The sequence below is a fragment of the Sphaerodactylus townsendi genome, linkage group LG15 (assembly GCF_021028975.2).
Source record: "Sphaerodactylus townsendi isolate TG3544 linkage group LG15, MPM_Stown_v2.3, whole genome shotgun sequence".
NCBI classification, from domain to species: Eukaryota; Metazoa; Chordata; class Lepidosauria; order Squamata; family Sphaerodactylidae; genus Sphaerodactylus; species Sphaerodactylus townsendi.
Window position 1 is genome coordinate 3,935,513 of NC_059439.1, and position 13,125 is coordinate 3,948,637.

Sequence of the window (13,125 nt, forward strand, 5' to 3'; positions counted from 1 at the left end):
AGCACTTTTTTCCCCAGTGGTGGCAGCGGGGGGGGGGGGGGGGTGTGGGCCACTTAATACCACCACCATCACCACACAGTCTCTGGTTGCTTTAAAATTAAGATTAACTTACTTCCAGGCTGTGAGACCAGGCTAGATCAATTGGTATGTTGGTCCTCTTCCTGTGCCCTCCTCAAAGAGCACCTGGGGCTCATGTGCCTCATAATCCCCCCACCCCCAGTTATGCATCTGTTGCTTTAGTAGCATAACTCTCAGGGCTTAGGGACACAGCTGCCTTGTGGTTGTAAAAACCCCTTGTAGTTGCTGTTGCTGAGGCTTGCAGTAGTAGGAGACAAACCAGGATTTCTGAGCAAACTTCTTTGATTATCCTCCTTAGAGGATTCCTTATATTGGAAGTTTCACTTTATTCCTGGAAGCTGAGCCAGTTATAATACTGCAGAATTAAAGTCATATGTATCTTGCAGGTATTTTCAAATGCCCATCTGGGAAATGGAGAATATGATGTACCAGTTCGGTTCTCACCCCCTCCTGAAATTGGTGCTGCCTTGCCTAATATGAAGTAAGTTTAAAATCAAGAACACTGATAATACCATATATTATGAGGGACTAAGTTTGCTGTAGTTAATTCCTCAACCTTTTAATAGTTTTTTTTACGGAAAAGATGTTGCAGTGTTTGAAAAATCATTAATCTTAATATGTGGATCAATAATGAAAGTCAATATGTTCTGCTTCAGTTTCATTTTTTTGCTTATAGAGGAGCATGCATTGGGTAATACTTACAATCGATACATAGTGAGGTAAGTAGGGCTGGGAGAGTTCTGTGAGAATTTGAAGTGGCCCAAGGTCACCCAGCAGGTTTCATGTGGAGGAGTGAAAAATTGAACCCCGTTCTCCAGATTAGCGTCTGCTAGCAGCCTAAAGCCTAGGTCAAATTGAGTGGTGCCATATGGAGACATCATTGAAGTAGGATGCCCTGGAGCTCAGCTCATGACTCAACAACAGCAGAAGAAGAGTTGGTTTTTATACCCTGCTTTTTATCTACCTTTAAGGAGTCTCAAAGAGGCTTACAATCACCTTCCCGTCCCCTCCCCACAATAGATACCTTGTGAGGTAAGTAGGGCTGGGAGAGTTCTGAGAGACCTGTGACTAGCTGAAGACCACCCAGCATGTAGAAGAAGGGAATCAAACCCAAATCACCAGATTAGAGTCTACTGCTCAAGTGGAGGAGTGGGGAATCAAACTTGAATCACCAGATTACAGTTTGCTGTTCATGTGGAAGAGTGGGGAATTAAACCCCATTCTCCAGATGAGAGTGCCACTTTTAACCACTACACCAACTGGTTCTCAGGGGCCTCCATGCTTCATATCTGAAGCGTACATTACCATCTAAAAGGGAGCCTCCATAAGACCATTAAATCCAATCTAAAGTTACTTAACTGTTTCACTGGCCAACTGTTCCACATGTTTAATGGATAACCTGGCCCTGATCAACCATATCCAGATAGCTATAATAAGCAAAGTAAATGAAAAATAATTTAAAGCATCTACTAAAAAATGTATGGCAGCCAATGAGAAAAAAGTATAGTATGACTTTATATATTGAAGTGGAACAGGGAACGTACATGTCATTTTTCTTTTCACAGGGTCAAACTATACACAGTGCTCAGTCCTGTCAAAATCACATCTCCATGATGCTTTTTAGCAGGCTTTTCTCCGGGAGGTGGAGGACATTTTGGATGGGTGATTCCTCATCCCTTCATCAGGGAGGCAGGAACAAGTTTTCTGCTACTTCCTGTTAGAGGCTCATCAGCCATCTTCCGACAATATTTTTCCTGCCTCTTACAGGGAGAGCATGATCCTTACAGGCGCCTGTCTTCTTGTCCTTATATTCTTTCATTTCTTCTTGTTTCTATTGACTTTTTCTTCCCTAATCGTGATCTTCTCTATTTCTGATCTATCCACTCTCTTTGTGGGGGTGGACGAAATTTTTCAAGGCGAGCTTTACTCCCTCTGAAGATTCCCACCCTTTTGCTTAGCTCGCAGGAAAAATTCAGCAAGTCAGCAGCGGAGCGCATCAGGGCAGCAGTTGCAAGGAAAAATGCAACCCACTCGGGAGACCATCAGGTTCCTTCCAAGCAGGGCGACGTGGCAAGGAAAACCCACTCGGAAAGCTGTCAGGCTCTCACCGAGCAAGATGCTCGCTGGAGCCCAGGAGCCCAGCCGGGTGATGCCCAATCTCAGAAAAGGGAGCAGGGGTGCAAGAAGCACAAGCACCAGCCAATGCTGTCCCAGGAACGCTCCGCAGATCAGTCCCCGGCCAGGGAGCGCGATGCTGCCACCCCAGAGGAACCGGAGACTTCCGAGATTTCCACCAGCAGGCAAGATCACTCCAGGCTTGGGGGGGGGGGGGGAACAGTGGGAGTGGACCTGCCCTCCAGCGTGGTAGACCTGGTACCTTAGGTGATAGACCTGCCCTTTGCGATGGCAGACCTGTCCTCTTGCCCAGTAGACCTGCTCTCTCAGATGTGAACCCTACTAGCTTTGCCTTTTCAGACAGTAGACCTGGCGCCCAAGATTGCGAAGTTCAGAATGGAAACATTCAGATCCATCGTCCAAGCTCTGATACTTGGAGATTTTCTCACCTCACTGCGATTCCAGGCAAGGTTGCTGATCTGTCATTGTAGGGTGCGCAGCTCAGTTCTCAACTCGTTGTCTCCTGTCGCTGGGCCCTCTTCTGTAATGGGGGCCTCTGGGGTCGCTCGCATCTCATTTCGTTCTGCCATTAGGTAGGCCACCTGGCTCTGCAGCAGTGGCGTAACTAGGCAAACTGGAGCTCTGGGCAAAAGCTGAGTTTGATGCCCCCCATGGGCAGCCACCCTCCCCCACCGTGACCAAACAATGATTTTTTCCACCAGGTCATTTCAAAGTCACCATCATATTATAGAACATGCCCCAACTCACAGATCTGAACACAGCAATGGGCCATGCCACACAGCAGAAATATTTTTTTGAAAACAATTTCAAAATGCTTTCAAAATGTTTTATTTCTGCTATGAAAACATTTTATGGTGTTGTATCTAGTCCCCTCAATTGGGAGAAACAGCATCACTTTCAATGTTATTTAAACTGGGGACCCCAGATTCTCCCTTTTAGGTGGATTTAAAAGGAGAATCTGGGCTCCCTAGTTTAAACAAGTGATGCTGGAATCCAACCCCAAACAGCATCATTTTCAATGGTGTTCCTACTAGGGAGCCCAAATTCTCCTTTTAAATCCACCTTAAAGGGAGAATCTGGGGTCCCCAGTTTAAACAACATTGAAAGTGATGCTATTTTGGGATGGATTCTTCCCCACCCTGAAACAGCATCACTTTCAATGTTAAAACTGGGGACCTCAGATTCTCCCTTTAAATCCATGCTGAAGGGGGTGGATTTAATAATAATAATAACAACCACCACCACCACCACCACCACCACCACCACCACCACCACCACCACCACCACCACCTTTATTAGGCATTGAAAGAATAAAAAAGAAAACAAGCATTGGCAGGAAGGAGTGGGATTTTAAAAAAGAATCTGGGGAAATTTAGGGGTGTTGTTTGCCGTCAGGGTGCATTAAGATAGCAGCACCAAAATTCTTCAGAGTATCTTCATGAACTCCTTATTGATGATAATAACTCCAGGTTTCATGAAGTTCGGTTCAGGGGGTCTGAAAGTGCCATGGAACTCAAAGGTGTAGCCCCCATCTTCTATTAGCTCCCATTGGAAGCAATGGGGGATGGGGCACTCCCTTTGGGAGTCCATAATTTTGGATTCCCTAAACCAAACCTCACCAAACCTGGGTGATATCATCAGGAGAGTCTCCTGAAAACTCCCTGAAATTTTGGTGCTGCTAGCCTAAATACTGCGCCCCCTGCAGTCCAAAAACAGAAAAAACACTGAAAATACAAGAAAAAATCCCACAAACGAATCCGCATTTTTGGCGCCCACCACAAGAGGGTGCCCTGGGCAACTGCCCACTTTGCCCAATGGGAGGAATGCCTCTGCTCTGCAGGGTCAAGAAGTCTGCTTTCAGTTGGTCCCGCTCTCTGGTGACCGCCTCGTTGTGGAGCCACAGTGTTTTGTAGACTCGTTGTTGACTGTTCGCCTCTCGGTTCGGCGTCCTCTCGGTCCCATCAGGGTCGTCCACGGCTGCCATCGTGTAGGTCCGTCTCAGCTCCATAGTGTCATGGAGGGAGCCAACTCCCGTCCAAGATGCACACCGTGCGCGGCTCTCTCCCACTCGTTCTAGTGTGGGTTGCCAGGTCAGGGTCCCGCTCTCTTAAGTCACCATTCACATGGACAATACATCAGCAAAGATGTATCTAAACAATCAGGGGGGCTCCAAGTTTTCCCAGCTACATAGAGAATCAGTCAACATCCTGACCTGGGCAGAGGAGAACCTCCTATCTATCCAAGCCGAGCACACCAGGGGATGCCTGAACATCTCAGCAGACTGACTGAGCAGATGGTCTGTACGAGAAGCGGAATGGAAGCTCAACCCCTCCATATTCCAACAAATAATCAACAGGTTCGGCAATCTGGAGTTGGACCTCTTTGCCTCAGCAGTGAATTCACAGCTCCCAATGTTCATGACCTGGTACGCTCATCCCTCAGCATTCACAGTGGATGCCCTCATGACACTCACGCCCCAGGGGCTCCTCTATGCCTATCCACTGACTGCCATAATCCCGACGCTTCTTCAGAAGGTCATCTCAGAAGAAGCGGCGATCATTCTAGTGGCTTCTTTCTGGCCACGTCACCTGTGGTTTTTAGCCATCCAGGAACTGGCGGTGGAGCCACTATTCCACTTACTGATCATCCCAGATCTTCTCTGTCAAGGACCCCTGTGTCATCCGAGGCCAGAATGGTTCCGTTTAGTCACCTGGTTATTGAACAGGAACAGATGTTAAGCAAAGGCTTCTTGGAAAAGGTTACCACCATCCTCCTGGCATTGTGATGATCCTCCACCGTCAGAATCTATCATTCCTCCTGGAAGGTATTTGTCAGGTTGTGTAGGAGGAAATAAGTATCACCAGAAGCCCCATCAATTCAGTCGGTGCTCGAGTTTCCACAAAATGGTTTTGACTCTGGTCTTTGCAGCGCCATCTTGCGATGCCAGATCACTGCCCTCACCGCTGTGTGGTCTCGCTTCTTTGGGATCCTGGACTCCCATCATCCTGACATAGTCAGATTTCTAAAAGGAGTACATCAACATTCACCATTTTCCGTCTTGGAGACTGCATGAAGTCCTCTCGGCACTCACGCACTCTCCCTTCGAGCCAGCCCAAACCATTCCCTTAAGATGGCTCAGGATGAAGCTACTTTTTCTGATCGCCATCACTTCAGCGAGGAGGGCATCAGAACTGAGAGCGTTGTCAGTTGCTGATCTTCTCACTTTAATATGCAACTTATCCCTGAAATCAGCCTCCATCCCTGAAGACTGGAAGATGGCCAATGTCACACCAATCTTTAAGAAAGGATCTAGGGGGGACTCAGGAAATTACAGACCAGTCAGTTTGACATCTGTTCCTGGTAGAATATATCATTAAAGATAAAATTATAACACATGTAGAAAAGCAAGACCTGCTGAGGAAGAGTCAGAATGGTTTTTGCAGAGGCAAGTCCTGCCTTACAAACTTACTAGAGTTCTTTGAGGGTGTAAACAGGCATGTGTATAAGAGGGAACCAGTGGACATTGTCTACTTGGATTTCCAAAAGGCTTTTGACAAAGTTCCTCATTAGAGACTATTGAGAAAACTCAGCAATGAAGGAATAAGAGGGGAAAGCCTCCTATGGATTAAAAACTGGTTGAGAAACAGGAAGCAAAGAGTGGGTGTACATGGGAAGTTCTCACAATGGAGAGATGTAGGGTGTCCCCCAATGCTCTGTTTTGGGACTGGTGCTCTTTAACCTAATCATAAATAATCTGGAAGTAGGGGTAGGTAGCGTGGTGGCCAAGTTTGCGGATGATACCAACTTATGTAGGGTGGTGAGAACCGCAAAGGATTGCGAAGAGCTCCAAGTGGACTTTTATAAATTAGGTGAGTGGGCTCAGAAATGGCAAATGCAGTTCAATGTAGCAAAATGTAAAGTGATGCACATAGGGGCAAAACAGCCAAGCTTCACATACACACTACAGGGGTCAGTGCTATCAGTCACAGACCAGGAAAGGGATTTGGGCGTGTTAGTTGATAGTTCCATGGGAATGTCAACTCAATGCATGGCAGCTGCGAAAAAGGCAAACTCTATGCTGGGGATAATTAGGAATTGATAATAAAACTGCAAAGATTGTTATGCCCTTATATAAAGCCATGGTGCGACCGCACTTGGAGTACTGTGTTCAGTTCTGGTCGCCACATTTCAAAAAGGATATTGAAGAGATAGAAAAAGTGCAGAGAAGGGCAACGAGGATGATTGCGGGATTGGAGCACCTTCCTTAGGAGGAGAGGCTGCAGCGTTTGGGGCTCTTTAGTTTGGAGAGATGACGTCTGAGGGGGGATATGACTGACGTCTATAAAATTATGCATGGGATAGAAAATGTTGACAGAGAGAAATTTCTCTCTCTTTCTCACAATACTAGAACCAGGGGCATACATTGAAAATGCTGGGGGGAAGAATTAGGACTAAAAAAAGGAAACACTTCTTCACGCAACGTGTGATTGGTGTTTGGAATATGCTGCCACAGGAGGTGGTGATGGCCACTCACCTGGATAGCTTTAAAAGGGGCTTGGACAGATTTATGGAGGAGAAGTCGATCTATGGCTACCAATCTTGATCCTCCTTGATCTGAGATTGCAAATGCCTTAGCAGACCAGGTGCTTGGGAGCAGCGGTAGCAGCAGAAGGCCATTGCTTTCACATCCTGCATGTGAGCTCCCAAAGGCATCTGGTGGGCCACTGTGAGTAGCAGAGTGCTGGACTAGATGGACTCTGGTCTGATCCAGCAGGCTCTTTCTAATGTTGTTAACAGCCTTGCTTAAAACTTCCAAACTGAGGGCCATGGTTTCCTCAGTCTATCTCCTGTTTGGTCTTCCTACCGTTTTGTGTTTTTTAGTGACTGTTGTATTCTCATAAGATGACAGAACAACAGCCTCAGTTTAATTATGGAAGCTCAACCTACTGGAATCCTGGTTACTACCTAACCGCAATGGAGCCTTCTGAATGAAAAAAACAACCCATATTTCTTTTCCTGTGCAAAAAAAGGAAGGATCACCAATCTTTGATATAACAGTGCAAACTGACCAGGAAAAACACCTCCCCCCCTTTAGCAGCTCTTGTACCCTTATGGTCCTGGTTATATATAGCCACCAGGAGCTGCCACTGACAGCCATTTATATTTGGGGGCAGGTGGGAAATTTACCCCCCCCCCTTTTAAATGTCAGGGTTTTTTGCAGATCTATGGGTCCCCCAGGTCTATAGAAACATCTGTTTGGGGTGACTGTGCCCCCCTATCTGCAGATTTAAGTATCTGCAAGCAAGGGGCACACATGTTAATACATTTGATTTTAGAGATCTGTGATCTTCAGTTCTGGATTTTCAGAGGCTGGCCTAAAGCCAGTTTGATCTCAGTTTATAAAATTCTGGATTTTTGCATTTGTGTTTAAAAAAATCCTAGTGTATGTATATTCAATGTTTCCTTTAACTGGAGATACTGTTTTGTTACAGAAAGAATATTCTAGCTGTTCTGGAAGAAGCTACTGTTGTGGAGAAACCAACAGTTTTTCAAAGGCTACACACATAACTGAAAGGAATGTGTGTGAAAAGAAACCATTCCCTGATGTTTCAGCTACTTCAGGAACTGAGGATACTTCCACTACTGCAACATAAAATATCTGAAAATTCTCATCCAAAGATAAGTAAACCAATGTTGTTTCATGAAGATTATTACATGTGTTTTTAAAATCCTTTTGTTGTGTTTTATTTTTTATCCCATCCAACCTTCAAAGGGCAGAGGGCAGGAAGAGATACATGATCTTTAACCTCCATTCTATCCTCACAAGACTGATAAAGCTGATAGGCACTATCACAAATCTGCCCTGACTGAGTCTACGTGTTCTGCATATTGTGTGATTTCTTGCATCCGAGCAGAGCTTTCCTTTCCCTCTTATCAGCCAGACAGAGGAATGGACAGAGAGGCAGATGTAAAGGAAGAGCTCCCCATCATAGATTAATCAGTATTTTTTGTTCCACTCTTTAAATACTCAGTTCTGTCCCTGGACACATAGACTCTACCCACAGTCCCACTGAGTTCCACCCCCTTGATACACTAGTTGCTCCTCTGGGTGGGTAGTTTATGGCCTTTACTCTCAGGTAGGACCTGCCACATTTGAGCCTTCCATGAGCAACCCTATAAAGCAACTGAAACTGTGGAAATGAACTTCTTCCTTTACAGCATCAACTGGCTATTATTAGTGCACCAACGGGGGCTGGTGAAAAAGCTGTCTACCTGATATGCTTAGCACTAGTATAACACATGAACACACACCCCTCTAACACATATGAGTTGTTACAGGATCTGTCTATTTTTTGCAAGCTTCTCTATATTGCCAGAAATGGCAAGACCAGCTGAGAAAAATATAGGTTGTAGCAGGTCCATTCTTTCTAGTCTTCTTTTCCAGTCGTCTTCGGCGATTCCATAGCTGATATTTTGCTGTCTCCTATTGAGTAACCTTTTTTCATATTTTCAAGTTTGCTAATGAGAGGGTCCATCGCTATGTTAAACAGGATGGGTGACATCGGATCTCCTTGTTTAACTCCTGTGTTTAATATAATTTCCTCAGTGTATTTGTCCTTACTTCTGAATTTTGTGGTAGCTTCAGTTAATGAGCTGGTGATTAATTTGACTTTGTGTTTATCTAAGCCTCTTTGTTTCAATACCCATAATAGATGTTTGTGTGAGACAGTGTCAAAGGCTTTTGCTATGTCAACGAAAACCACTCCTAATGTATGCTTATTGTTTTTGGCATCTCTTATGAGAGTCTGGATGACTTCTAGGTTTCAGAACAACCTGACGCCGCAATGAAGCCACGTTGCCTGGGTTGAACGGGACAAGCAGATTGTAACCCCTTCGTTATTATTTTAGAAAACAGTCTTAGAATTATAGAGCTGATTGTTAGTGGTCGCCAGTTACTAATGTCGCTAAGTTTTTTTCATCTTGCGTTTTTGGAATTAAAATAGATCTACATTCATTAACTGCATGTGGGATAGTACCTGTGATTAGTCATAGGTTGAATAGTTCAGCTAATCTAGTGCCACCGGGATCAAATTTTTTGATATCTTTGACGGAAATTCCATCCGGACCAATCGCAGTATCTTCTTTTATGGCATTAAGATGCATCCATACTTCCTCTGATGAGAATGGGAGTTTCAAAGCAGCCATTATCAACTTTAGTGAATGATTGAAATTGGCCAAGGCTATTAAATTGTCCCTCAGTGTTCCACTTTTGTTTATATGTTTCAAATATTTCAGCTGCTGGTATTTGGCACTGTTTTTCTGAAACATCCTTGATGAAGGATAAGCTTAGCTAGTTTTGAGGGATTCTTTTTGTACATTTCTTGAATCTTTTTGTAGCTGTATCTTTTACGAGCTCTTCTCTGCATCCATTGTTTTTGTTTGGATGTAAATTGTTTCTTTGTGTTTCTGGGTTTGTGGAGAAGTATGTTTTGGATTTGGAAGCATTTGAATCAAGATATCAATTGTGAGTTCTTCAATGAGGTGTGGGATATTATCGCTTCCTTCCATCCATGCTTTTATAATTAGTCCATTCTGATCTAGCAAGGGAAAAGAAATTTCTGTTTTCTGAATCCATAATCTAAATTTCTTGGCCAGTTGGGTTATTGGTTTTTGACTGGATCCCAGTTTTGTCATGATGGAGAAGGTATCTTTATCTTCTTTGGGTACTATTTTTCTAAGTGCTGCTCTTTTGTCTGCTATTTGTTTTGCAGTTTTACCTTTAATTGTTGATGCTATAAGTTTGTTGATGTGAGCTTTTTTCTCAAACTTCTTTTCAAGATGTTGTAGCTGTTCTATTTCTTGTGTTGTCCAGCAGGAGTTATGTTGTCCTCTTTTTGATCTATTGGACGGTAACTTGGCTATTCTTTCCATGTTACGAACCATTGGGTGTTGATGGCGTTTATGCTGCGAAAGTCCTTTTATTGTATGGAAAGATTTAGTGCAATGCTCGCAAGGATGTTCTTTTGGCTCTTCTTCCGTAGCTTGACCTTTGCATTTTGCAATGTGAATTAGGGTGCTTCTAACGTTGGAGTTTCTGTAGTCACATTGTTTGCACGCAAAGGTGTATTCAACATGTCCATGGGAGCCCCTTAGATGTAGTGCCAGTGCAGTTGGTTTTCCTACTATCTCACCACAGACTGGACACAAGGGGAAGTCCTCAGGCAGCATCACTAAGTAGTTCCTATTCTCTTTGTGATTTTGTGCTGGTATTTCCTGAGTATTTGGTGAACCCTCAGTGTTGACTGTCTGCGAGGGTGATTCCTGCTCTCTGGATCTATTTTCGCTTCCAGGGAGGCTTTCTGTAAATTGATCTTTATTTGTATTGTCACATCCAGATTTGTCCAGTCCATTGGTGGCATCAGCAGCTCCGCGGGTCGTGTCTGAAAAATGATCAGTTGAGGTTTCAACCGCGGACTCGCAAAATGCTTGAATGCCTATTGATCTGACTGTTTTCGCCAGATTCTGGAGAAACATCGGTCCGGGGTTATCTCGTAACGCCCATGATGGGGTGTGTATAGGGCCCCATGTTTTACGGTTCATCGAACAGTCACTTCGTCCCCATGGCAGGGAGAGAGTGGAGCCCCACATTTCATAGTAGGGGCAATTGGTTCTGCAGAGAATATAGGCCGTTGTGTAATGCTCAGTCATCATCATCATCATCATCATCATGCCAGGGCGTTCGGTCACCAAATTCATGCCGCAGTCTAGCCACTTGTTTTGTTTTGAGAGGGTAGCAAGAATCGCACTTGGCCAGGAGATTACTCCTGTTTCCAGCGGGGCCAGGAGGAGGCGGCAATTCTAAACTATTGTTCTACCCCAGTAACTAAGAGAGTCATAGTTACTCCCGCCGTTTACCCGCGCTTCATTGAATTTCTTCACTTTGACATTCAGAGCACTGGGCAGAAATCCTTTTTTCCCCTTTTGCCAGGGGGAGGAGGGTTTGTGTGGTAGACCTGGGCTCTGCCGCCAGCTTTGGGGTTCCAGTCTCTCACTTTCCCCTCACGCGTCTAGGTAGGCCAAGGGCAGGTAGACCTGGGCTCCGCCGCCAACTTTTGGAGGAGGGAGCACTGGCCGCCAGCTCTACCGGGGGGGGCGGGGCTGGTAAACCTGGGCTCAGCCTCCGCCTCGGCGGGGATATTGGTAGACCCGGGCTCCGCTGCTAGCTTTGCGGTTCCGGCCTCTCCCTTTCCCCTCACACGCCTCGGTAGGCCAAGGGGCAGGTAGACCTGGGCTCAGCCTCCGCCTTCTTTCACCCTTTGCCGGGAGGGGAGGTTGTGTAGTAGACCTGGGCCCCGCCGCCACCCTTTGGGGTGCCAGCCTCTCCCTTTCCCCGAGGGGGGGACGGTTGAGCTGGGCTCCGCCTGCGCCTCTATTTTTAATTTTCCGCCCGGTCAGAGGACCTAGCCGCCTCGGAGGGGAGAAGGTAGACCTGGGGTCGGCCTCCTTTCCCTCACTCTGCCTTGCAGGCCGTGGAGGTGGTGACCTGGGCACCGGCCAGCTTTGGAAGGGAGCACTGCCGCCAGCGTTCCACCGGGGCGGGGGCTGGTGGCATCTTGGCCTCGACCTCCGGCTTCACCCACTTTTTGTCCGGGGTTTTTTTGTGCACGTGGTAGACCTTGGCACCGGAGATGCGGCCCGCTCGGCCGGTACACCTGGGCCCCGGCGCCAGCTTTCTCCCCGGCAGACCTGCCCCCCCCTTGCCTTTGCGTGCCTGCAGGCAGACCCAGCCTCTGCCGGAGGCGTGGGGGGGTTTCCTGTTTTTTGCGCGCAGTAGACCTGGGCTCCCAGGGGGGTTCGGTTTCCGGTTCCGGCTCCACCTCTGAAGCAGCTGCCTGGAAAACTGCTCCGATAAGGCCTGTTAAATTTTCTTTTATCTTGATCATTTACAATAAACTCCATAACTATACAACCTCCTCACTATGCAAGTAATATCTCCAGCTGTCTTTTAGAGCTCTCTCCAGACATAATTTACTATGGGGAGTAAAAAACGAACTAGAGAGATAAGAGAGATGGAAGGAAACTCTCCTCTGTCTGCCAAACAACCAAAAATAGCGGACTTTTGCCGCGTACCAATAGCTAACCGTTTTAACGCTCTGGCAGATAAGGAGACAGAGACTGGAGCCGATTATTTAGCCAGAAATATAACAGAAATAGAAGAAGCCAAAGTCCCTTCCAACACCGCAGATAAGTCCGAGAAACTGATTGGTATGGTCTCTGACGGAGCCTGCAATTCTAAAGAAGTGAGAGACCGGGAGGAATTTGCTGGCCTCCTCTCGCTCATGGTGGCGACTGTTGAATATATATTTAAGGAACTTAAGCTGCTAAATGATAAAATGAACGCAGTCACTAACAGCCCCCACCACGAGAGCGTCGCCGGGGGGTGGGTCTTCCGTACGCCACATTTCCCGCGCCCCACCGCGGGGCGGGGATTCGGCGCTGGGCTCTTCCCTGTTCACTCGCCGTTACTGGGGGAATCCTGGTTAGTTTCTTTTCCTCCGCTGACTAATATGCTTAAATTCAGCGGGTCGCCTCGTCTGATCTGAGGTCGCGGAGCGAAAGGGAGGGCCCCTCGCCGCGGGTAGGGCCGGGGCGTCGGCGCGGGGGGCGCGACGGGCCCGCGCGGGCAGCGCTGCGCGTCCACAGACAGCCGCGGAGCCGGCGCTCCCGGCCGCCGCCCCGTCCGCGACGAGGGACGGGCCTCCTCCCCCCCCCGGGCGGGGGGGGCGAGGCCGAGGGACTGCCCTTGGGGGGACGGGGGCGCCCCGCGAGGCGCCCCCGAGGACCCCCAGCCCGGCGACCGCGCGGAGGCGGGCGCGACTGATCTCGGGGCGACGCTCAGACAGGCGTGGC

At 47.2% G+C, this 13,125-nt stretch overlaps 1 protein-coding gene across 1 annotated transcript in view; it reads left to right on the forward strand.

Annotated features, from left to right (window-relative positions):
* The window catches only part of LOC125444894 (E3 ubiquitin-protein ligase CBL-B-like), a 53,156-nt gene extending 40,060 nt beyond the window's left edge, over positions 1-13,096 (forward strand). Inside the window, 7 exon segments of the mRNA XM_048517648.1 lie at positions 465-559; positions 2,037-2,378; positions 2,685-2,786; positions 11,204-11,286; positions 11,742-11,921; positions 12,376-12,557; positions 12,797-13,096. Coding sequence (XP_048373605.1) covers positions 465-559; positions 2,037-2,378; positions 2,685-2,786; positions 11,204-11,286; positions 11,742-11,921; positions 12,376-12,557; positions 12,797-13,096 — 1,284 coding nt within the window.
* Positions 13,097-13,125: the final 29 nt, after the last annotated feature.